The following is a 22,802-nucleotide window of genomic DNA, read 5'->3' on the forward strand; positions in this document are numbered from 1 at the left end:
AGTTTGTTTTCTCAGTCATCCAGGTATATAACAACAAAAAAGGTTGATTCAACCTTTTTTGTTAAAGTTGTGTTGTTTTTACATGTTTGACCAAGCTTGTGAAGCTGCTGGTGTGTTTAAGTGTGCTGCACTGGCGCAGAGTTTTTAATACATTTGTATCAGTACATTTATGTCTGCATTAAAAAAAAAATTTTAAGTTAATTCAGCACTGTTTTTCTGCATCAGATTGGTATCGGCTGATATTAAACATAAGCTATCAGTATCGGAAGTGAAAAAAGTGGATCGGTGCTTCCCTAGTTGCCATACGGCACATCGGCACAGGAAGTTGGTGTCTACCTCAGCCCTGCCGTTTTGTTTTTTTCTCAGTAGGTATGAGCATTGATGAATGTTCCTGATGATGCACCTGGTGAAGGTGTTGGTGAGGTGAACACCAAGATATTTAAAGTGTGGAACAATCTCCACAGGAGCTCCATCGATGTAGAGAGAACGGTCTTCTGGAAATCCATAATTATCTTTTTGGTTTTGCTGTTGTGGAAGAAGTTATTCTCTGCACTAGGAATGCGCGATATAAACGGTATACAGTAGAAACGATAGAAATTTAGTCTACGATAGAGATCTGTCTTCTACCGGCTAACCTCAGTAATGCTGTGTCTGATGTAAAATCAGAGTTGTCAGATTTAATAGTTACTTTTTTTTTGTGGAAAACTGCGCAAGTGGCGTTCAAGTCTTTTCTTCGAGAGCTAAGTAGCGATGCTACAAGCTAACTATGCCCGGCTTGCCGTAGTGTTGCCGTCTTCTGACGCATGCGCAAAACACTGTGTTCCGTCAAAAGTTTTTTTTTTTTCTTTCCATCGAAAGTTAAAGTAAGCGTTGGTCAGCTTCAGAGAAACCTGCTCTCTGATCTGTGAAAAGAACGCTGTGTTGTGTGAGTTTACTGCGAGACCCTCTGGTCAGAGCCACAGACTCATTTTGTGTCAGCTCTCCATTAAAGCAGAAGGAGGCGCCAACTAGAGGTTTGGAGGGTGAAGTGTTTCAGTTGCTGCTCTGTTGCTGTTCATTTCTTAAGTGAGAATACTGGAAACTGTTAAGTAGGGCTGCAACTAATGATTATTTCAATAATCGATTCATCGGCCGATTATTTTTTCGATTAATCAGTGAATCGTTACGTTTAGCTCCGTGGTTCTCCCGTGTCGTGTCATAAATTTTCAAAGCAGCATGTTTCAGTTTTTATCTTTGTGAAGTTCTCCCACACTTTGGAGGACTTGGGTCGAACAGTTTTCGCAGCGTTGGTCATTTGTAAAATTTACTTAATTTCCTTTGAAAACAGCCTCTGCTCTTCTTCCGCCTCCCCCCTCGCTCTGTTCAACTCGCGCTGCAGCGTTTTTTTTTTAAACTTTATTCAGTCAGTCAGCATTGACAATGAACTGCCCGTGAACAAACTGAAACGGCTCTGCAGCGCCGTGAAAGACGCTTAATCGCGCGACACAACGAATCGATAATGAAATGCGTTGCCAACGCTTTTAATCATCGATTTTTATCGATTTTATTGATTTGTTGTTGCAGCCCTACTGTTAAGTTGACAACATATTATTTTGTTTAAAACATATGGCTAAAACTACATTTGATATCTTTTGCACTGTTTTGCACTACAAGAAAGAAGCCCAGTACTTGAGTTGTTTATTATTTAAAAACTCTCTGGACCTAGTAGTGGAATTTTCCTAATTCAAAATATATGATGGCAAAAGGACCCCCTATGCATTTTTTAATTCCTATTGCAAGTTTTATACCAAAAACATATTGTGTATTATCGTTATCGCCACCCTTCACAGTACATATCGTGATATGAATTTTATGCCATATTGCACATTCCTACTCTGCACCATTTTGATTATTTTGATCATTAATATTTTTCGAGGTTCACGTTGCCTTTTTCTGTTGCTTCATGTTTGAACAGAAACCAGTCTGTAGTGTTAAAGCAGTCCTGGAGCTTCAGGAGGCCACACAGTGATGGTCTTCTGTGTGGCCTTCAGGCTCTTAAACACAGGGTGATGTGGAGGGACCAGCATGGTAGAAATGTCAGAACAGCTGAGGCTTGGGTGGGGGAGAGCTCTACATGTTTCTCTTCTTCTGGTGTAGACTGTTTCCGTCACAACAAGAACACAGCATCAATGCATCTCCTATTGACACAGTCTCAACTAAAGTAGGTTAATATTGTTACCTAGAGCTCAGACACTGGACAAAAAGACTAACGGGGGGAGGGGGGGGGGGTGTTGGCCTTCAATTTGGCAAGCACAACAACTCCTTTACTCTTCTGTTTCTAGGCGCCACCTCTTGCCTTTGTATTGTATGTTTCTCCATGTCCCGGCTCTCTAAAGCTGGATTTACCAAGCTCTGTTTTGAGCTTCGGTGAAATTGGAGCCGACTGATTATTTTACTTAAGAAGCTCAGATGAGCTGTGTTTCATTCTATATCTGCTCTTAATATTCTTGAAAATGGTTAGAGAGAGCTGAAAAAGCTGCTCCATGGCTCGCTAATGAACTATTTCTTACTTTAAACACACAACTCAGTGTCCTCTGGACAATCTCCTGGATGAGTGAGAGCGGTGGAAAGGTGAAGGGTGGAGTGTTATCTGCATGGGAGGGGGTGTGGGCTTTGATGCAGAAGTTTCTGGAATAAACTAAATTCCTAGTGACTTAGATACAAATAGGGGAAATATTGACAATAAAATTTATATTCAATATTTGTGATATTGCTATTTAGGGCATCGCATGAGGAACAATGCGTGGTGTATTGAATATACGTGTTTTTCGCAATTGAGTTTGAAAGTTTTGTCTGTGATCAACCAAAAAGCTCTCAAAGCTGTGCAAAAAACAAACAAACTATAAAATGCAAAATCAAAAATAATCCATAGAGAGAATTTGAGAAAAGAACAGAAAAGAAAATCTATAGAAGTCAACAGATGACTGTAGATCCCTATGGTAATGCAAATGTCTGCACTAAATCCATCCAACAGTTTTCTTGAGGTGGGCAAACACGTTCATCTAAAAAAAATTAGAATATTGTGAAAAAGTTCAATTTCTTGTCAATAATTTCAGAAAGTGAAACTCATCAATCCATCCATCCATTATCTTTACCCGCTTCTTCCATTTTGGGTCACGTGTGTCGCCGGTGCCCAAGCCCAGCATTCACTGTGCGAGGGGCGGGGTACACCCTGGACAGGTCTCCAGTCCATCACAGGGACAAACAACCATTCACACTCTCACTTACACCTAGGGACAGTTTAGATTTACTAGTTGCCAGGCCAGCACTGTAAATAAGAATTTGTTCTTAATGTTTATGCCTGGTTAAATAAAGGTGAAATGAAATGACACCAATCAGCCTAACATGCATGTTTTTGGTCTGTGGGAGGAAACGGGCGTACTCTGAGAAAACCCACACATGCACAGAGAGAACATATAAACTCCACTCAGAAAGGTCCTGGGCTGGGATTTGAACCAGCAACCTTCTCGCTGAGAGGCAACAGCTCTATCAACTGAGCCACCGTGCTGCTGATTATGGCTTAAAAAAATGAATAAACAAAATTCAGTGTCTCAAAATGAGAATATTCCACAGCCAGCTGTTGGCACCTTTGTCAGTGCAGGCAGGAGTCGAGTCCTGCTGGAAAATGAAACCAGCATCTCCATTCAACTTGTCAACAGACGAAAGCATGAAGTCTCTAAAATGTCCTGGTAGATGCTGCATGGACTGGACTTCAGAAAAGAAAACCCAGTGGACCAACACCATCAGAGGACACTGAACCTCTGAGCAACAGTCCAGTTCTTTGTCTCATCAGCAGGGAAGACGCTTCTGGTGTTTCTCTGGTTCAGGAGTGGCTGGACTTGAAGAATGAGATGTTTGTAGCTCATGTCCAGGAGTTAATCAATTGATCAGGGTGAGACACCACAAGTTTAAATTGAATCTCTTCACAATGTTCTAAATTTCTGATACACTGAATTTTGTTTTTTCATTAATTGTAAGCCATAATCATCAAAATTACAAGAAATAAAGGCTTGAAATGTTTCATCTATGTAATTAATATATGTTTCACTTTCTGAAATGATTTACAAAAAAATTGAACTTTTTCATGACGTTCTAATTTTTTAGATGCACCTGTATCATTATTTAAGTGAATAGAAGACGTAACAAGAGCAAATACAAACTCTTTAAAATACCACACCAGACATACTTATTATGCCAGTGTGACGTGATGCCTGTGGCTGTTCAGACTCACCACACTGAGGCAGCTTAGCTTTTTGCCAGGGTGTACGTCATGAAACAGAAAAATCTGGATCATTTTGAAAGTTTAAAATGGTCATGCTGTCTGCTCATATTCCTCCAAATGCAACAAAATTTGATGGAACATCACAGACAATGAACAACAATAGAAAGAATCCACACAGATATTCCTGTATCTAAAAAGTAAAATATTAAGTAGTTGCAGCACAAGCCTAATAAACCTTCTCTTCACAGGTCATTCTCCTCACACTGACAGAAATATTGTTGCATATAGTCCTGGAATGCTGGGAGAATGTACTGAGTGTAATAAAATGTGAATCCTTTTTAAAACACCCAATTTTTTATCTACAGCAACAAGGTTGAGTCGGGTCCTCTGGATGAATTCTTTGTTGAAATGTTTCGTCTTTCATCCAATAGACTCCTTCAGTTTGAGGAGCTACCTGGGTTTTTGAGCATGCATCAGGACGTCCTCGGCTTTTAGTCGTTTGTCTTGGTTGTGCTTTTATTCCAGCAAAATGAACACTCTGCTGCTAAGAATCCAGCAGGAGTTAAAAAAAAACTGAGGTACTTTTTTTTTACTGCTTATCCACTAGCAGGGATCTTACAGCAGCTAGCAGTCAGTGTCTTCCAGCCTTACGGCTACAGGTAATGTTTTTGTTGCATCATCCTGAAAAGATACTTTCTCAAACATAGCTTGTGTTACACTGACACTGTGCTCTAAAACGTAAAAGCATCAATAATATGTTCACCGTTTCTCAACTCCACAAGTGACTCCTTGGGTGCAGAAGAGAAAAAAAAAGATATATCAGCCAGAATTCTTAAACTGAAACTCTGATCAGAATATATTAGTGGATAATTAAAAGGTTAGAATGAATTGCTACAGCAATTGAGCAAATACCAGAAAGTAAGAAAGGCTTTTCAGACACCACAAATGTTAACAGCTCATGCCATTTCTAAAATATGCATTTGTGGAAAAACTGTCATAGCACTGCGTATTTTGTTTAAAACAGAGCATACTGTACTTTTCGCTGTATAAGTCGCACCTTTTTACATTATGCCTGTGACTTATACAGCGAAGTGACTTATTTATGGTCCCCCCCCCCCCCCCCCATTTATAATCCAATTTTTGGTTGAGATCTGATGATTTCATTCATTCTGACATGGAAAATATTGAACGCTACCATTTTCAGCCACTAGAGGGCCCTCGACTAATATGGCAAACCAAGTGTCTCATTAATAGGCAAAAGTGGCTATTATTGAGACACTTGGCTTGCCATACTGAGCCGCCTTTGTCTCGCTCCAGAACTCCTGGAGCAAACGTCAAATCAGCCGCATTTTGCCGCGCCGCCCAGGTGAAATGCAGCTGATATGACCAATGAAGTACATTTATTAAAGAAAAGTTCAACTGACACGCACCTTTACTATAATGTCGTGCAAACAAATAATTGTTTTTAGGTGGTTATCTTGTTAAATTTTCGAGAAATGCACAGCGAGTCATCCCTCTGCGCGCTCCCGCAGCCGCAAATTGGTTTTTGAAATGCAGCTGATTGGACCATTGAAGTACATTTATTAAGTAAAAGTTAAACTGAGACACACCTTTGCTATAATTTTGAGCAAACAAATAACTGTTTTTACGCCGGATGTCCGTCCTGACACAACCACAGACCACCGAGCTACCACTGCCCCTCTGTGTGGAGCAGAGAACTGCTGTCTAGGACACCCAGACTCATTCCTACCACTGTTAAATTTGGGTTTGGGTTTATATCAGAGCAACAGTGTCCACTTGAATTAATTTTTGTTCATGTTATTTTTGCGTGTATTCTACTGTAAGTTTTAATGGGATAGGCAAGTCACCTGTGATGTTCTGTCAAATCGTTATCTGTAGTTCTTACCTAACAGCTACAGCGTGCGCTCTCAGGACATTATTACCTGCAGTGTTCCCTCTGTGAGGACTGAACTAGGCAAAAAGGCCTTCTCCTGCTGGAATATTTTTGCAAAAAGATCTGAAGCTCTCGACCTTGACCTCTAAGTGGCTTTAAGCATCTGTTGGACTCCTGGCAAAAACCAATGCAGACATGTTCCTGTTTTTAGTTTTCTTCACCACTTTACAATCTAGCTGTTTTTTCTGTACTTTTCCTTTTAATTACCATTTTATTTTCACTTGTTTAAAAACAAAATCAGTATATAAATTGGTACGCATCCTTTGTGATTGTCTATTGTTGTCGTTGTCCATTGTTGTCCTCACTCTTTGTTAAAACCAAGTCTCTCTTGTAAATGAGTCCCCGAGGCTCAATGGGATTAACCTGTATTAATAAAGGTTGAATGAATGAATAAACAAGTGCTGACATCAGTCATCGAGTACAGAGTAAAGGAGAAAGGCAATATTCCAGTTAATATTCCAGTTAATCAAATGAGGCCCATTTTCAGGCGTATAAAACATCTTAACTGGAAAAACACCGGTATAGAAGAATGCTACATTAGCTAACATTAAAGTTCCACATTTTTCCTCGACATGATTTGTTCAGTTTGTTGTCGTTTTCATAAACCTTTATATGCTGATGATGCCGAGGTGGCTGAGCGTATCAATATGTCTGATCAGTGCATTCGGTTAAAAGTTTACGCAACATCTTGCAGAAATCAGTTTAAATTAACTGGAGATAAAAAGTAATGAAATGGTGTTAAAAGTTGAAACACTATTTCAAAGTTTAAACAGACTAATAAGAAATCAGGAGAAATTCTAATCAGTTGAGTTTGTGGCAAAACCTACTCAAGTGTTTACTGGGCTTTTTTCCAACAAAAGTTTTGATCGTTTCCTAAATATTTTGCTGAAATCTTGGCTCATTTTCATGAATTGTATTTTGTCTTGTCTAGTGAGCTTGTATTGTTAACAACCCCACATTATGAACTCTTTTATTACAGTTAGTTATGTCTAAATGTTTGTTTATATACTACCTCTGCCTTTTGAGAGGCAAAAATAAAGTTTCATTTTGGTTTAGTCCATCATACAGAAAGCATTCAGACCTAATTCCTAAAGTTACTTATGTGTTTAAAGATTTATCATAAGTAAATCTGTCAAAAAATAACTGATTCAAATACACAAAGTTTTATTGAAGCCAACCAACCCAGTCTCACTGTGGTCTAGTGTTATTCACAGCAGACATTTTGTGTGGTCACAGCATGTAATGTACAGGTGTAAAGAATGAATTTACTGACAGCTTAGTACTTTTTAGTGCTACAGTAAAACTTGAGAGCACATGATAAACAGCTGGATCTTTTCCAATGGGGAATATTGCCACCATTTTTTTCATTCAACCTTTATTTAGACAGGTAAATCCCATTGAGCCTCGAGGACTCATTTACAAGAGAGACCTGATTTAATTTATTTGTTCACTTCCTGCTGTGTCATATCCCAATATTTGCCTTAGAATGGGTGCATTTTCAGAGCTCGCTCTCAGTAACAAGCTTTCCAGTAACAAATGATTAGTAGCACAAATGATTTGTGTGTTTTTATTTACTATCAGCTCATTGTGAATCTTCACTGTTTCAACAACCCTCTGCTTCTCTACTGGTCTTGTGTTGCCAGACAACTCCATTGTAACTCAAATTCACTTTGAGCACATCTCATCCTGTTCCTCTCAAGTCTCATGTTTTCTCACAGATACAGATTCTTCCAACCGTTTCAAAAATGTGATCTCTCAGAACAGAATAGAGTAGAAAAGGATGTTTTTTCTCAACTGGAATCACTAAACATACTATTCTGGACAACAGGACTTCAGTGTTTTTGTTTTTATTAATTTTAAATTTGAGAAGATTTGACAATTTCTATCACTGATATAAAAATGAACAGACTTGCCTGAGACCGTGTATCTCTACCTCTGTCTCTGAGCCCACCCCTTCTGTCTGTGTGGTTGTTGTTTTTTCTGAATAGTAAAACTCATTTTATCAGAACCTTTTTTTATAGCGGCTTTTATTAAACTGCCTTTGGTTGTAATAGAAGCATTCTGTTTACTCTGCCTTTAGTTGAACTAAAAAATGACTGTCTCTCTCCCTTTTCCCGGCTGTTTCATCTGACCCGACTGCTTACATGCAAACACCCACACATCATATCATGTAACAAGAGAATCAACACTTCTTACATTACCTAAAGACAATAAAAATGTTTAGCTTTTTCAATACAGTACCTCTATTTTTTAGCCAAACTCCTGTCTGTTATTTCAGTGTACTACATAGAATCATTATGTTTTATAGAGTCTTCATTTTAATTTCAGCATTTTCCCCTACCGTTTTTCAAGCCCTTCTGTTTGTTTAATCAGTGCAGTACTCTACAAAGTTGGTCAGTATAACAAAATCATCTATCCCCTGCCTCCCTCTCACCATTCTTCAGCTCTTTTTAGTGGATCTTGAGGCGTTCTCAGGCCAGATACTATATGTAGTCCCTCCATCAAGTTCTGGGTCGTCTCCCTGAAAAATATGCCCCACCCCCCCAAACTTCTAAAATGAAGGCAGTTAGGAGGCGTCCTTCCTGACCAGATTCTCAGACCACCTCAGCTGACTCCTTTTGATGCTGAAGAACAGTAGCTGTACTCCAAGCCCTTCTCAGATGACAACTACTCAACCCATCTCTAATGCTGAACCTAGCCACTGTATGAAGTAGTAAACTCTTTTCATCTGCTTCTATCCAGGATCTTTTTCTTTTGGTCATAATCCACATCTCATGACCATAGGTGATGGTTGGATGTTGCAGTTGCTGCTACTTCTCTGATACTACTTTTTGGAGCAGCTCTTTACCCATCACAACAAGCTGCAACAGTACCTTCATTACTGCTAATGAAGTCCTAATCTGCCTGTTTATCACTTGTCTCCTCCTACCATTACTGGTGAAAAAGACATTGAGTTATTTAAATGCTTCCTGTTGAGCCAAAAAGTCTCCAACCTGAAAGGAGCATTCTACATTTTTTGGTTGAGAACCATGGCCTCAGACTTATACAAGCTGACTCTTATCCTTGCAGATAAAAGGTTTGTAAGCTCAATCATCCAGGTAGATCTTATCCTTGCAACGTTACACTTGACTTCAAACTGCTGTGCATGGTGAAAGTCATGTTCAAGTTCAAGGTTCGCTATTGTCATTCACATCACACGTGGTACATGAAGTGGAAAGGAATTTTGTACAAAGGGTCCCAGTTACATCCAACAATAGCAAAAATATAAATTGTAAAAGAAACCGTAATAAGATCTAAGATACGAACTAAGAAATATGCTAAACACCTAATAGTGCAAAACAATATACCGACCAACAGCAGCATGGACATGAGTCTGTGTGAGTAGATGAGGCACCAACAGACCCACAGCTGCAGAATGGGAGGAAAATCAATTATCAGGCTCCTCTCGTGGAACCAGCTTTCAGAGACTGTCAGTGAGGCTGACGCATTGTCCAGTTTTAAGACTGGGCTTAAAACTTTCCTTTTTGATAAATCCTATAATTAGGGTTGGCTTGTTATACTGCCTTAAGATTAGACTACTAGAGGACAAATTGACCTCATTTCCTTAAATGATTTGTTAAAATTGAATAGTTTTCGTTTGATACTACACTGCCTGGCTAAAGAAAAGTCGCCAACAAAAAAAGGTCACACACTAATATTTCGTTGGACCACCTTTAGCTTTGATTACAGCATGCATTTACTGTGGCATTGTTTCAATAAGCTTCTGCAATGTCACAAGATCTATTTCCATCCAGTGTTGCATTAATTTTTCACCAAGATCTTGAATTGATGACTCGGCACTAGGCATGATGGGTGCATCACTTCACCTGCCTCTCTTCTTACCCTGATGCACCCATCACTCTGGAACAGGGTAAATCGGGACTCATCAGACCACACGACCTTCTCCCATTGCTCCAGAGTCCAATCTTTATGCTCCCTAGCAAATTGAAGCCTTTTTTTCTGGTTAGCCTCACTGATTAGTGGTTTTCTTAAGGCTACACAGCTGTTCAGTCCCAATTCCTTGAGTTCCCTTCACATTGTGCATGTGGAAATGCTCTTACTGTCACTATTAAACATAGTCTTGAGTGCTACTGTTTTTCTTCGATTTGATTTCACCAAACGTTTAAGTGATCGCCGATCACGATCATTCAGGATTTTTTTACGACCACATTACTTCCTCGAAGGCGATGGGTCCCCACTATCCTTCCAGTTTTTAATAATGCATTGGACAGTTCTTAACCCAATTTTAGTAGTTTCTGCAATCTCCTTAGCTGTTTTCTCTGCTTGATGTCAATGATTTGACCCTTCTCAAATAGACTGACATATTTTCCCCGACCATGCGATGTGTCTTTCAACATGGTTGTTTAATAAACGAGAAGCAACTCATTGCACCAGTTGGGGTTAAATAACTTGTTGCCAGCTGAAAGATAATCACCCATGCAGTAATTAAACAATAGGAGGGTCGTACGTATTTGCTTAGGTAAATCCACGTTGCAACATTTTTTTTTGGCCAGGCAGTGTATTTCTATATTAACATGTGATTCTTGGCCTGCCATTGTGTATCTGTTCCTACCAAACCCAGCTGGTTGAAGCAGATGGCCGCTTGTCCTGAGCCTGGTTCTGCTAAAGGTTTCTTCCTCATGAGGGATTTTTTTCTTTTCCACCGTCTCCTTCATGCTTGTTCAAGATGAGAGTTCTGTGATGGAGTTAAATTTAAAGCAGTCTGCTCCTCAGATAAATAGTGTTAAATTATTATTTTTATATATGAACGTTTCTGTTTAGTGTCCTGAGATGACTTCCGTTGTGACTTTGCGCTTTATAAATAAACTGAATTGAATTGAATTTGAATTGAAAGCAAAGATGAAGTCCTGGTATCCCCCTGTTTAAAATACAATTTAAGGGTTAATTTCCTAAATATCTTTTTTGGACAGAATTTTCTTGGTGCAGCCAGGGGGCCGAGGGAGTCCAGTTCGGTGACCTCAGGATTCCATCTCTACTCTTTGCAGATTATGTGGTCCTGTTAGCGTCATTGTGCTGTGATCTCCAGCTCTCACTAGAGCGGTTCACAGTCGAGTGTGAAGCGGCTGAGATGAGAATCAGCACTTCTGTCTCTCTCTTTGGATTGAAGGTGAGGTTCTGCCTCAAGTGGAGAAGTTCAAGTATCTTGGGGTTTTGCTCCCAAGTTCAGTTCATTTCAGTTTATTTATATAGCGCCAAATCACAACAAAGTTGTCTCAGGGCACTTTACAGAAACATTCACATACATAAAAGCCAATTAGTAAAGTTCTCTATCTAAGTGAGGGAAGAGCATAGTGTGAGATTGACAGACAGACTGGTGCAGTGTCTGCAGTATTGCAGACTCTGTGCCATTCCATTGTGGTGAAGAGGGAACTGCATGGTAAGGCAAAGCTCTCTGTTTACCGGTCGGTTTACATTCCTACTCTCAACTATGGTCATAAACTCTGGGTAGTGACTGAAAGAATGAGATCACAGATACAGATGGTTGAAATGAGTTTCCTCTGCAGAGTAGCTGGACTCTCCCTTAGAGATAGGGTGAGAAGTTCAGTTATCCGGGAGAGACTCAGAGTAGAACTGCTGCTCCTCCACATCGAGAGGAGCCAGTTGAGGTGGTTCGGGCATCTGGTAAGAATGCTTCCTGGGCGCTTCCCTAGAGAGGTGCTTTGAGCATGTCTGACTGGGAGGAGACCCCGGGGAAGACCCAGGACACACTGGAGAGACTACGTCTTTCAGCCAGAACAGCTGGAAGAGGTAGCTGTGGAAAGACATGTCTGGACCTCCCTGTTCAAACTGTGACCTGACTTGGGATGGATGGAAAGATTGACTGATTGATTGATTGATTGATTTGTAGTTCATCATAAATATCTGCAAATTTCAATTCTACACAGTGTTTTAGTAACAACAAGGTGTTGTGGCTGTTTGCATGATGGAAATTAGATTGTCACAGCAGCAGGAACAGCACAGGTTAAGGCAGCTACTGAAATCATAATCTAAAACAAATGCAAAAAAAAAAAACCGGGTGCATAAAACAACAGTTCAGAAACGGGTGCAAACATTAAACACAACATAATGACATGGTGTAGAAACAATACATTGCCAGATGTGCACAAACAACTGTAAAATTGGTGCAACAACCACAGCTGATCAATAGAAACACAGTTAAGTCCAACAATAATCATGTCATGAGGCAGATAAATTGAATAATTTAACCGCAGTCGACAGGAAAGATTTATACATGAGCTGAAATCCTGTAAATATAATCCCTTTGAATAAAATAATCATTTTAGGGGCGAAATCTGTCAATCTGACAAATAAGAAAAAATAATTTAAGTTAATTTATAGTCTGCAAAGGACTTCCTTTGCTATAAGTTTTAAAATCATATCTGACAACCCCTCAATTGAAAACAATGAAATAACATAAAAGTAAATTAGAGAAAAGTTGTTAAAACTCTCTTCCTTCAGAGTCAGATATTCTTTATTGTCATTCGCACCTCATGTGGTACATGTGGTGGAGCGAAATTATGTACACAGGGTCCCAGTTACATCCAACAATAAAATGTAAAAGAAAATGATAACATCTAAGATATGAACTCAGAAAAACATCAACTAAAATACACTAAGCACTAATAGCATAAAAACATCACGTCAAACATCAGCACAAACATGAACATGAGTCTGAGTAAGCAGATGAGCACGCATGAACACATCAACATTGAAACAGATCAGCAGCAACATGATGTGATTTTTTCACAGTGATTATTCTGGTTAGAGATTCATGAGTCTTAACAGCCTCAGGGTAGAAGCTGTTCCTCAGTCTAGTGGTTCTACACTTAATGCTCCTCAACCTCCTTCCTGAGGGGAGCGGGGCAAAAAGTGTGTGTGCTGGGTGAGTGGGGTCCTTCGTGATGCAGGTGGCTCTCTTCCTGAATCTGGAGGTGTAGATGTCTGTGATGGTGGGGAAACTGACTCCAACAGATTTCTGTGCAGCCTTCACCACTCTCTGCAAAGCTTTTCTTTCTGCAGCTGTGCAGCCTCCATGCCACACGTTGATGCTGGAGCACAGGATAATCTCCACTGCACACCTGTAGAAGGAGGTGAGGACTGAGCTTCCCAGACCAGCTCGTCTCAGCCGTCTGAGGAAGTAGAGTCTCTGGATGAGCTTTCTTGATCAGGCTGGTAGTGTTGTTGCTCCAGCTGAGGTTGTCATTCATGTGTACACCCAAGTACTTGTAGCTGGAGACCACTTCCACCACAGATCCTCTTATGTTCAGGGGGGTGTAGGTGTTTTTGTTCCTTCTGAAGTCCACAATCATCCTTTGTCTTCTTCACATTGATGTGAATGTTAATCTCTTTGCACCAGCTCTCCAGGTGTTCCACCTCTTGCCTGTAGCTGGACTCATCATTGTTTGTGATGCATCCCACCACCGCTGTGTCATCTGCAAACTTTACAATGTGACAGCCTGGATGGTAGCTGCACAATCATACGTGAGCAGATTAAACAGGAGGGGGCTCAACACGCATCCCTGAGGAGAGCCAGTGCTGAGGGTTATGGTGGAGGAGGAGAAGTTGTGGATCCTCACTAACTGTGGTCTGTTTGTTAAAAAGTCTAGTACCCAGTTGCAAATGGAGGGGCTTAGTCCTAGTGTGGATAGTTTGTCCATCAGGGTTTGGGGGATCATGGTGTTGAAGGCGGATGTGAAGTCCACAAAGAGCATATGGACGTGAGAGTTTTTCTGCTCCAGGTGGTTGAGCGCAGTGTGGACCACAGAGGAGATGGCATCCTCTGTTGATCGGTTCTCATGGTATGCATACTGATGAGGGTCTTCGTTGATGTTGATGGTTGTTTTGATGTGAGCCATGACCAGTTTTTCGAAGCATTTAGCGACTATCCAGGTGAGGGCCACTGGCCGATAGTCATTCAGACCAGTCACTGTAGAGCTTTTTGGGACTGGGAGGATGGTGGCAGTCTTCAGGCAGGTGGGAACTGTCTCCAGGGTAAGTGAGGTGTTAAAGATGTCTGCCAGCACCTCGCAGAGCTTATCGGCACATTCTTTCAACACTTTTCCGGGGATGTTGTCTGGGCCGTTTGCCTTGTGTGGATTAATCCTCCTGAAATTACTTTGGCTGAGGTCATGCTGAGATGCTCTTCATCCGGTGGTGAGGTGAGTCTGGTGCTGGATGGTCTGTTCGGGTCTTCAAAGCGTGCATAGAACTTGTTGAGGGCATCAGGCAGAGATGGGTTTTTGGGGCCTAGTTCACTCCTTCCTTTATAATCTGTTATGCACTTAATGCCCCTCCACATGCTCCGAGGTTCATGTGAGAATGAATTGACCCTCGATCCTCTGTGCATATGTGGCCTTGGCTTTCTTAATACCAGCAACCAACTCTTTCCTTGTCCTACTCAGCTCCTCTGAGCTTCCAGACCTGAAGGCAGTGTTCCTGGCTTCCAGCATGGTGCACACCTCTGCATTCAGCCAAGGTTTTCTGTTTGGGTAGCTTTTAACATATCTGATTGTGGAGACGTGTCTGTATATGTACTAATGTAACCCAGAACTGAGGATGTGTATTGGTCCAGATCAAGCGATTCTCCATTTACAGCAGCTTCTCTGAAAACCTGCCAGTCTGTTCGATCAAAACAATCTCTCAGTATGGGGCCACTGTCCTGGATCCAACATTTAACTTTCTTTTGTACCGGTCTGGAGCGTCTCAGTGGGAGCATGTAATGCCCCTTTTCCACTGTCACCAGCTCTGTAGGCAGGGACTAGAATCCAACTCGTCTTACCACCTGGTGGCGGTAGTGCTCCCTTAAGCTACTTACTAGCCGCCACTAAACGTATTAGAAGAAGAACACCCTGAAGGTTTTGTCACACAATGTTGTGGAAGTGATGTTATGCTCTAATGGAGTAACTCATGAGCTGTAACTTTTAAACCTGATTCATAATTCTACCTTACTGACTTCCCTGCCTGCTTTAAATCGATGTGTTTTCCATTTTAGTATAGATTTTTACAATAAAGATGTATTAAAAACATCTTCACTTTTATTATTTGCAGATATGCACAAGGTTCATGTTAAAATTGCAAAACATCACACTGTGCTGTAATCTTTGAAACTACTTTTACAATAAGCTACAGACTTGAAAACAATTAGGTTAAATTTTGTCCTTAAATTTTAAAGGGTTGTCTTTCATTAAATTTAAAAACATAAATGTATTACTTATTAATCTAAAAAAGTTAAGTCTGGTCCTCTGGACATTCAAAAAACAAAACAAACAAACAAAAAACATTTATTGTTTATTTATTATAAACTGGATTGTTTGTTTTGTGAATGTCCAGAGGACCAGATTTAACTTTTTAGATTTTTCTACCTGAATTATTGAGCAGCATCAGGATATTACTTAATAAATAGTCAGTTGGTCTGTGAACACCATGGGCTCCTAGAAGAGTTGAAGAGGTGGCTGTTGATGTCTGTGCCCCCCTGGTAAAGATGCTGCTCCCACAACCCGGAAGCAGAAGATGATGGATGGATGGATGGATGGATGGATGGATGGATGGACGGATGGCGAAGGAGGAGACCATCAAACAGCAGGAGTGATCAGTTCAGGTGAACACCTGCCTGTTTGCTTTAGGTCAGCTGTTCAAATCTCTGCAGGTTCAAATAAAAGGTGCACCAGGACTTTCAGCTGAATCTCTCGGGCCACAGTTGTACGGCCGATAAATGATAACTGATAACTGATAACTGTCTTTTCTGAATTTTTGACTGTTTTTGTCTCACTTCATCCTAGAACCAAAAAAATTACAACATAATAACAGTTGAGCAGATTCTGGTAATCTTTTCTTAGGATCCATTAAAGATCAAATGCAATTGGAAATTCTTCTCAATTCCAGTATGAATTTAAACAAACACTATATGAACTTAACATTGTAAAATTTGTTTAGGAAATTTAATGTTCAAGGACACCACTTAAGAAAAAAAATGTTTAATAGGAAAAGTAAGAAGTGAAAAATGTAGAAAAATAAAAAATACTGCGTCCAACTAATGATTGTGTATCTGTCTGTCCCTCGTCTCACGGGCTTCATCCAGAAGACACAAGTGTTGTTCCTGCTATGTCCGGTTCAGTTCTTCATGTTCATTCAGTGATGAAATAAGACTTTTCTTTACTGGACTCTTTTCTCTTTCTCTTGACTAGAAAGAAGAAAATGGTGGTTAATTCAAGCTACATACTGTTTTTGAATAAATGCATAAAACATAGAAAGGTGCTGCTAACAGCTATAATAGATATATTAATAATAAACTGATAAAATAAGAAAATGAAAAATAAATTGATTTAAAAATAATGAAAATAATATAATGATAACAATGGATATATTAATCAGAAAGTATTCTACAGATACAGATATTCTTGTCATTTGCACCACATGTGGTACATGTGGTGGATCAAAATTATGTTCACAGGGTCCCAGTTACATCCAACAATAAAATGTAAAAGAAAAACAGTAATAAGATCTAAGATATGAACTAAGAAAAACATCAACTATATATACGCTAAGCACTAATAGCATAAAAACAATAAACACAATACGCCGAACAGCAGCATGGACATGAGTCTGTGTGAACAGATGAGCACGAATGAACACAGCAACATGAAGCAGATCAGCAGCAACATTAAACAGATCAGCAGCAACATGATGTGATTTTTCAGTGATTATCCTGGTTAGATATTCATAAGACTGTACAAACTCAAGTTCATGTTGCTGTTTGACGTATTGTTTTGATTGTTTACTGCTATTAGTGCTTAGTGTTTTATTAGTAGATGATTTTTAGTTGATATTTTTCTTAATTCATATCTTAGATCTTATTACCGTTTTTCTTTTACATTTTGTTGTCTGTAACTGGGACCCTGTGTATATAATTTCATCCCAATTCAGTATTTATTCAACATTTTATTTTTTTACTTTAAAAATAAAATAAATCAAGTCCTTATCGGCACAAATAAAGTGATGTGGAACATGTTGCATCTGTTCTTTACCGAGCACAGGCTGCTGCGTTGTGCTGCTCTGTGAGGTGCAGGTGAGCTGTGATGGAGATCTGTCAGGTGTAGACTCTGCTGATAAAGCAGGAGCAGAAGCCGGGAGGCTTGGAGGGTTTAATGTGGAGTTTAGAGACGAACCGTCACGCGCTGAAATACGTTCTGGATAAAATACAGTGAGAAACGGGACCGGAGGACAGTTAGCGTTTATGCAAATTAACTTAGCATCGTAGCACCGATGTTGTCCTATTATGGCATCAGCCTCTTTTGTTAGTTAAAAATATGTTCAGAACCGATGGGATGAGTAACTTAAAATATGTTTAAAGTTAGAAAACACTCACCATCTTCTATAAATGATTCAAGTAGAGCAGTAACCGTGTCCAAACCACCCTCCAATCGCTCCATCTAGCTCGCTTTGACTTTTTTCGTCGGCCACCAAGCCCAACAACACCTGCACTTCTGCATTTGACCACGGCTTTGATATTATTGTTTTTGTATAGCTTCAAAATACTAAAAGATACGCTCCTCGAGTTATCGCTAATAGCAAGCGGGAAAGAAAAAATGGCGGATCGAGTTGTTTGGAAAGACTCCACAGACTCCTCCCCCAACCAATCAGTGATCGACAGTGTTTCTGACATCATGGCTCGGCTCGCTTGGACCCCTTGAGAAGCCGGGCCAGAATTTAGGGAGGCGAGCCGGTCCCAGGAACCATGGAAAAGACCTCAAACACGGGCCAAGCCGAAAATATCCGACCCGCACCGTGACAGTGGAAAAGGGGCATAAGTAAGAGCCAGTAAAATTGAGATGTGGTCCGACAGTCCTAGGTGGGGGTAGGGTTCAGCTTTCTATTGTAGTGGTCACGTAGGTACGTGCCACTAGTTGTAGTATGACAATATATGAGATATATATGCATACAATATTCACGAGTTCCTCATCTTTCTGACTGTGTAATGTCGTGCATTGAATTTAACAGAAATGTAACGAGAGACGTTATTTATCTTTGACCCATCAAAGTGAATGCGGCCATTTATTTTCAGAATCAAAGTTTAACATCAAACATTTACATTAATTTGGCAAAATATGAAAATAATAACAGACAAGTTTCACAGAAAAGGGACATCGATCACTCGGCGGTGAACAAGGACTTTGCTTCAGATATTTCTAAAATATCTGTACTGATTTTATGAGAGAGAGGAGAGTTTTAAGATGAAATGGAGATTTATCTTACAGAGAAATATGTGAGGGAATTAATCTGTTTGACCAGAAATTGCACGCTCCATCAGATATCAGCTTGCCCACGGTACACTTGGTCGAAAATAGAACCATCTACCTTGATGATGAAATCAGCGTCGGCGTAGGTTCCTTTCTGACTCTTTTCAGCGTCTCCGTGAGAACTACCAAACCCTCAGAGAGTCGTACGTGGTTTTCAAACAGAAATTATAATCCCAAAACGTCTCTGGATCATCCTGAATGCGTTTGCACCCAAGAACTCTGAACTCCTTTCATTCTTCAGAACTTCTCAGACTCTTAATTGTCAGCAACTCTGCCAGAACCGGGAAGTTGCCACATTTTTAATGGGTCGACTTCCGGGTCATTTGAGAGCTTTTTGATTGGTCGATGGACCAGAAATAGAGGTGTGGTTTGTGATGTAAGATGTTATCATAAGTCAAGGATTGTTTTCAACATACAGAAAAGATTATTGCAGACGACCAGACTTCGTGGAGTCTCACGCTGTTGTATCTTCTCAAATAGTAAAACATGACATTTCTTCTCAGTAAACATTTTAGTTGACCGAAAACCGACCTTTAACATACTTACATTACTTGGCTCATTTCAGACAGAGAATCAAGAAATGCATATTAACCTGATTTCTTCTTTGAATGAGGAATAAAAATCATTACTTACTGCTTATGTAAAATAAAAATGAGTAGTTCTTTCCAACCTGTAAGCATTGAATGGAACTAACACAATTTTGATTATCAAACATTTTGTAAAACAGTGATGATCATAGAGAATTGTCTTTTCTGCTTGATTAATTCAAGAAAGAAAGTCACCAGATGGCTCAGACTGTATTCAGATCAATGAAAATAACAGTCTCTGTCCATCTGATAGATTTGAGGTCATCAGGGTCAGATCAGGGTCAGACCAGGTTCACTACAGTATGCATCTTTTATGTTTGTGTAAACACGGTCCAGTGTGTTGTTCCCACGTGTTGGAATTGCCACATGCTGATTAAAGCTTGGGAGACAATCCTTTAGATTCACGTGATTAAAGTCTCCGGCTACAACGTAGAGAGCCTCAGGGTGTTTGTTCTGCAGAGAACTGATTATATCATGAAGTTCTTGCAAGGCGTTGTTAGCATTATCATCCAGAGGAATGTAACTAACTGTGATGAAAGTCACTGTGAATTCGCGGGGTAGATAATGTGGCCGACATTTCACTGTTATTTGCTCCAAAGCCTTCGAGCATGAGCTATTTACAACAGTACAGTTTGTGCACCAACGTTTACTCACGTAAATGCATACTCCGTCTCCCCTTGATTTCCCTGTTAGCTCGCTGCAGAGGTCTGCTCAAAAAAAAAAGTCTGTCATCCAGCTGGAAGACTGTATCCGGCGTGTCACTTGTAATCCATGTTTCTGTGAGGCAAAGTACTGCACACTTCTTCATCTCTTCTGAGGTGCTCGCTCTCAGATGAAGTAAATCCATTTTGTTTTCCAACAAGCGGACGTTCGACAGAAAGAAAGACAGCATCAGGAGTTTTCCAGATTTAGCGTTAGCTCGTAGCCTCACCATAACCCCCGCCCGGCATCCTCTCCTCTTAAGCCGGGAGCAGCGCTTCCTCTTCTGCCCGCTGGAACGCCTCTGCTGCAGCTTCCAGGTAGATGACTTTAAGATCTGCATTTTTCTGAGCCTAGTTTTGAGTTTGTTGTGGATTTCTGCTATATTTCATGGCAAATCCGCTCCTATTTTCATCAGTTCGGTTCGGCTATAGTTCGCACGCATAAATCATGCGGAGTCAGTCACAGAGTCAATATCAATACTTCTAAAAACTGGGATAATACCGGGAGCCTGTGAAGCTTCAACTGCTCTGAGCGCGGCCATCTTGGCATCATTCAGAATGATGTGCAAGTTCAAGTCTTCTTACAACTTCAACGTTAGAGAACATTATACTGTGTACTTTTACTAAGGTCATTTACACATTATACTCCTCTTTACGTAAAAAAAACCTTTGAGACTGAGAAAGTTCCACTCCAGCAGCTCCTGAAAGAGACTGCCACTCAGTAGCTTGTAAATTCCAAGCAGTCCACTAGATGGCTGACTGAGAACATTTGTATAAACTTTGTATATAGTGCAATATACCTATTAAATTAAACTTTTCTCAAGTTTTTTGCCTTATTTATTGAAAAGATTGTAGACAACCAAACATTTTGGCAGACAACCAGATTTAGCTAAGAAGTTGTCTGCTGGATAACTTGGAAAATGTCCTTATATGTCTACCCCTGTTTGCATCATATCGGCCACATAACAGAGATGCACAATCCTATTAAACTCCTATCAGAATACCTAAAGTACTTGCTGAGAAGTCTTCACAAACTTTTCATTAACATTTCAATTCATATCAAATAAACAAATAGCATTTATCGTTATGTATGCCCTTTTCCATTGGTAGGAATTTATTCTGTTTATTTCTGGCATATAATCTACAAAACTCTTAAATAATGTCTCTTGAGTTATAAATATTAATATGCTGCACAATATTCACAGTTCAAGAAAAAGGGAAAATAATTAGGCTTGTGTATAATGTAAGGAAGTTGAGCAATGGGTTTCATAAACCTGTATTCAAGCATCATCTTAAACTGATAAAAAAAAAAAAGTTGTGTTATTGACCCAAAGGTACATTATTACTGCAATTCATTTGCTTTGGTTTGTTCCAGTGGTTAGTTTTTGTTGAATAATTAATGTCTGACAATTTTCATTAGCTTAAAAAGTCACCTCCCAGAGTTTTCCAGTCCATTTAACCTGAGAGTCACCTCCAAACTCACAGTAAGCACCGTTATGCCTCTTATGACAGAAAGACAGACGGACTGACTCCCACCTGGCATATTCGACGTGACGCAAATTAATTACCAGACTAGAACTGTGAGCAGGTATTACCAGTGTCCAAGCCACCTGAAGCAAGTCGACCATGGCACACGTTGACCCCTGCACCCTGTCAACCCTTTAAGTATCACAGATTTGTGGCATAATAAAGAGTAATGGTAAGGTGTACCTGTGTACACACAGATTTATTCAATTCATTTCAAAAATACTTTATTAATCCCAAAAGGGAAATTAAGTGTTGTCGTAGCTCATCATCCTGATTTCATTCAAGAGTTGTTATAGATGGTGATAGCTGTGGGCAAGATAAAGCTCCTGCAGTGAGTTCGAAGAATCTGGCCACAGATACCGATCCGTCCACCTACATTCAGCTTGTTGTCAGATCTGGCGTGCCTCTTGGTCCTCCTGGACAGCAGGACTGCCCGAATGCTGGGTAGAATTCCTCCCTGAACGATGGTCACTCCTCCCAGAAGTCTGCTGAGCTCCTCGTCGCTACAGAAAGGTGAAGGTGCCGGGGGATGATCCCTGTCATCTGGTTGTCACATGCCGAGTTTCCCACCATCTCCAGGATCTAGGCGGTCACTCGTGCACCATTGCCAGGTTGACGGAAATTCATCCACAGCGCCTCCTTTTCAACTCCTTTGGGATTTGAGGCTGTGGTTGAGGTATTTGAGCGTTTGAGATGTTAATCAGCTGCTCCTGGTTTAAAAACACCTTGTTGCCATGGTTACGCATCATAACAACTGTCCAAAAGTAAAAAGGTTTCAGTGAAAATCCTTCCAGCTGCACAGTATCCGATATCAGACATGTGTATGTGTGATATACAGGTGCTGGTCATAAAATTAGAATATCATGAAAAAGTTGATTTATTTCAGTAATTCCATTCAAAAAGTGAAACTTGTATATTATATTCATTCATTACACACAGACTGATATATTTCAAATGTTTATTTCATTTAATGTAGATGATTATGATTACCTTCTGTTCTATAAGCTGCTACTTTTTTTTAACAGTCTTTGAATCCCACGGCTTATACAATGCTGCAGCTAATTTATGGATTTTTTATTTATTTATTTTTTTTACAGGCTAATGAGCCACCAAAGGCATGTGGGGTTCACTCTGTCTGTGTGTTGAACAATAAACTATAGTCTATGAAACGCCATCTGGTGGTTGATTCTTGAGCTACAACAAGAGTTGTACATCTCTCAGTATTTGTGTGCTGCCACTCATGTTACAACTTGAACACCTGCAGGGTATACACAAGCGCAGCTTATATGTACAAATAATTATATATATTTTTTTCTTATTTAGTGTGCATGGCTTATAGTCAGGTGAGCTCTATATTCTGGAAAATTAAAATATACAGTAATATCTCGCTACTTCGCAGTTTGTTTATCGCGGACT

At 40.0% G+C, this 22,802-nt stretch overlaps 1 protein-coding gene across 1 annotated transcript in view; it reads left to right on the top strand.

Moving 5' to 3' along the window:
• Window positions 1–22,802, top strand: part of LOC119417841 (centrosomal protein of 128 kDa) — a 166,813-nt gene that overhangs the window by 67,802 nt on the left and 76,209 nt on the right. Inside the window, exon 14 of the mRNA XM_037685096.1 lies at window positions 3,301–3,309. Within this exon, the coding sequence (XP_037541024.1) occupies window positions 3,301–3,309 (9 nt within the window). The remainder of the gene's footprint in view (window positions 1–3,300; window positions 3,310–22,802) is intronic.

This window comes from Nematolebias whitei, chromosome 12, assembly GCF_014905685.2.
Source record: "Nematolebias whitei isolate Nwh7 chromosome 12, NemWhi1, whole genome shotgun sequence".
NCBI classification, from domain to species: Eukaryota; Metazoa; Chordata; class Actinopteri; order Cyprinodontiformes; family Rivulidae; genus Nematolebias; species Nematolebias whitei.